The 3,324-nt window shown below is 37.0% G+C and overlaps 1 protein-coding gene across 1 annotated transcript in view; it reads right to left on the reverse strand.

Annotated features, from left to right (window-relative positions):
* The window catches only part of LOC107727129 (acid-sensing ion channel 1), a 68,366-nt gene that overhangs the window by 25,579 nt on the left and 39,463 nt on the right, over positions 1-3,324 (reverse strand). Inside the window, exons 4-5 of the mRNA XM_016536913.1 lie at positions 981-1,056; positions 621-774 (exon numbers count right to left, since the gene is read on the reverse strand). Coding sequence (XP_016392399.1) covers positions 621-774; positions 981-1,056 — 230 coding nt within the window. The remainder of the gene's footprint in view (positions 1-620; positions 775-980; positions 1,057-3,324) is intronic.

Genomic DNA, 3,324 nt, shown 5'->3' on the forward strand with positions numbered 1-3,324 from the left:
TCCGTGTGACATCAGTGGTTCAACTGTAAAGTTACGAAGCTACGAGAATACTTTTTTGTGCAAAGAAACCAAAAATAACGACTTTATTCCACATTTTCGTCTCTTCTGTGTCACTTGTGGACACGCGTTCACAACGTCATTACGAATGACGTCATTACGCCGGATCTGGGTCAGCGCCGTCACACGCTCGTGGCATGATACTGTCAGAGAGGGTCAGAGAGCCCTCATATTTCATCAAAAATATCTTAAATTGTGTTCCGAAGATGAACGAAGGTCTTACGGGTTTCGAACAACACGAGGGTGAGTAATTAATGACAGAATTTTCATTTTTGGGTGAACTATCCCTTTAAAACATGCTCAGAAAAAAAACCTTTGCCAACTGCAAGAAATATTCTTTAAAAAGTCATTTTATCAATTATGTAAATATTTCTCATTTTAAGTGACTGTACAAACTTCACCTTGTTCATATAAAGTTGCGCAATGTCAGATTAGCAAAACTGCTCAGTGTTTTGGTGTACCGAGTTTTCCGAGATATCTAGTGCAACGTGAGAGAAATATAAACCGACAAATGTCTTGTCATGGCCAAAACTCTAGGATTTGGGCTTGAACCCAAGACTCACGCGATGTACTGCTCCGTCTTGTTGAACTTCTTGGCCAGGTATTTGGCAGAGGCTTTGCTGGGGATCTTGACGAAGGACAGCTCTTTGCCGTAGCGCGTCATGTTGCAGGGCGTGTCGCAAACGCAGTAGTCATTGTCTCTCTCCACCAGAAAATCTAGAGCCGGAGAAAAAGACAGAACATTTCTCTTAACCTCAAAAATCCTGGCTGGAAAAACAACGGGACAGATGATGAAGTATAAAAAGGCCTGGGGAAGTGGGTGGTGCGGTTAGAAGGGGTCATAAATCCAGCTGTCACATCATGGCCTCAGGTTCAGGAGAACTGGCCTCTAGACTGAAACGCTTTCAGAACGAATTTCTCACCTAGAGCGGGATCTGCACATTCCTTGTACTGTTCCGGAGTGCAATATGGAGCGTCTCCTGAAGACAGAAACACAGCCTATAAGCAAAGATGACTCCAAGAAACATATGCAATACAGTATAATTTTAGTTGCAACTGTAATTTTATTATTTTAAATCTCATTTCAGGTCATTTTAACCCCAAAATCAAAATAAGAAAACCAAACTTATTTTAGGATCATTAAGTTTTTTTCTTTTACAATTTGCAATTAATAACAATTAAGCACCATTACTGTATTGATTGTGGAAACATTTGATTATTCAATTTCTGTACCTGAATAAAGTTAGACTTGCCTGAAAAATATAAAGCACTGATTATTTCATTTGTATCTTTGTTCTGTTATTTATCTATCCAAGAAACATATGCAATACAGTATAATTTTAGTTGCAACTGTAATTTTATTATTTTAAATCTAATTTCAGGTAATTTTAACCCCAAAATCAAAATAAGAAAACCAAACTTATTTTTTCTTTTACAATTTGCAATTAATAACAATTAAGCACCATTACTGTATTGATTGTGGACATTTTACTTTACTTCACTTATTATTTTTAATGGTGATTTTTTTTTAATCAGATTTCCATTACTGCAATAAGGTCATGGAAATAATCTTGTCTGGACACAGTGATTAATTCATTTATTGTCATTTTTATTTATTTAAACTACCACAAATTAGGCAGTAGGGCAAGTTAATTGCCATAAAAATTTCAGTGCAATAAATAAATAAATGTCTAAAACAGGTTTTATAATCCTCAAGAAAAATAAATTTCTTAGTTTCCTTACCTAAAAAAATAAAATATATATATAAATTATGAAGTATATACACTATAATAGTATTTGTGCTGTCTTTAATTTATTCTGATGTCAACAAAAAGAGAGGGATTTTTGTGACTTTATTACAGTAATGAATCTAATGAGAAACATCATAAAGAATAATGAGAATTACAAACAAACCCTGAAGTAAAATGCCCACACTCATTACAGTGATGAGAAATGTGCTTAATTGTGATGCAAATAACAGTTACTATACAAAATAGACTTCATTTGCTTCATATATAATGTATTTTCTTATTATTTGCTTTTGATTTTGGGGTGAAATAAGAACTGAACGTGTTTTTGTGTGAGTTACCCTTTAAGAAAAGCATGAGGATAAAGAACAAAAGATGTGCCGCAGAGAGAGAAGAACACAATGTTCTGGCTAAAGGTGAAATGAAACAGCCTCTGTCTGTCTGTTCATTAAAACGTGCCGTCGTCCATCACGCAGTTGTTATCAGCTCTGAACATCTCCACAAAAATCTGATTTCCTCTTTTAATTAATTTGATTTATCCAGGTCTTGAAGTTTCCTCGAATAGTTTAAGGAATCTTGCAGAGAGAGAAAGAGCGCATACAGTCGACGCTGAATGAAAAACATGTCTAGACCACATAAGCAAATTAGAATGTTCTTGTAATAATAAACTAGTTTGCTTATCAACAAGGCTGTGTTAAAATTAAAGTTGGCTACAAATCTCTAGTTACAGTAAAAAATGGTCTACAAAGCTACTGTCTGCGAAGTTGCTGTTGATTATAACGATGTTGTCCGCATGCAGTGCAGACAGCTTTGCTGATTATAACCAGAGCGTTCCAGTTTTGTCACAGTGTAGATGGCACTGAAGATACAGCAAATCCCTGTTTGACGCAGTTCAGATCTAGTTAATGACAAAGTCTTTAGAGATGATCAGAGGGACGTGTTTCAACCGGCCGCACAGAACTCAGTGGGGAGCTGGATCCAAACAGGGCTGCATGAAACTGTGGTTTTCTACTTGCTGAGGTTAAAATCCTCATACTTTCAATAAGCCAAAAACTAGCAACTAGAATTTAAGCAAGACGACGTGCTAAACAGCTTTAGGAGCACAGCGGGGGTTTAAAAATCACAGGCTTAAGAAGCAACAGCTTGAAAACATTTCATTCACCACAAGAATGAGCAATTAATTTAATCATTCATTAAATGACTGGTGGCCAGACCGCACTAAATTAGTAGAGACACTAAAAAAGATGAGACTTTGCGTGAGATTTCTTTCATTGTAGTTACTAATTTTAAGATTTTAGGGGGTTTGAGAAATCAGGCTACAGAATAAAACCAAAATGATGAACTTCAGGACAAATATTTGTGCTTTTTCCTCTCTGCCCCACGCGGCGCGAATCCCGCGTCACGGACGAGCCGTTCATGCTTGCCGCACTCACGCAGCCTGTCTCGTAATGCTCGTTTATACTCGCAGCCGGCTCCGCAAGTCTCCACGAGCGCATCTGGCAGTATGGATGAGGCTTGA

This window comes from Sinocyclocheilus rhinocerous, unplaced genomic scaffold (assembly GCF_001515625.1).
Source record: "Sinocyclocheilus rhinocerous isolate Xijiao unplaced genomic scaffold, SAMN03320098_v1.1 scaffold2870, whole genome shotgun sequence".
NCBI lineage: Eukaryota > Metazoa > Chordata > Actinopteri > Cypriniformes > Cyprinidae > Sinocyclocheilus > Sinocyclocheilus rhinocerous.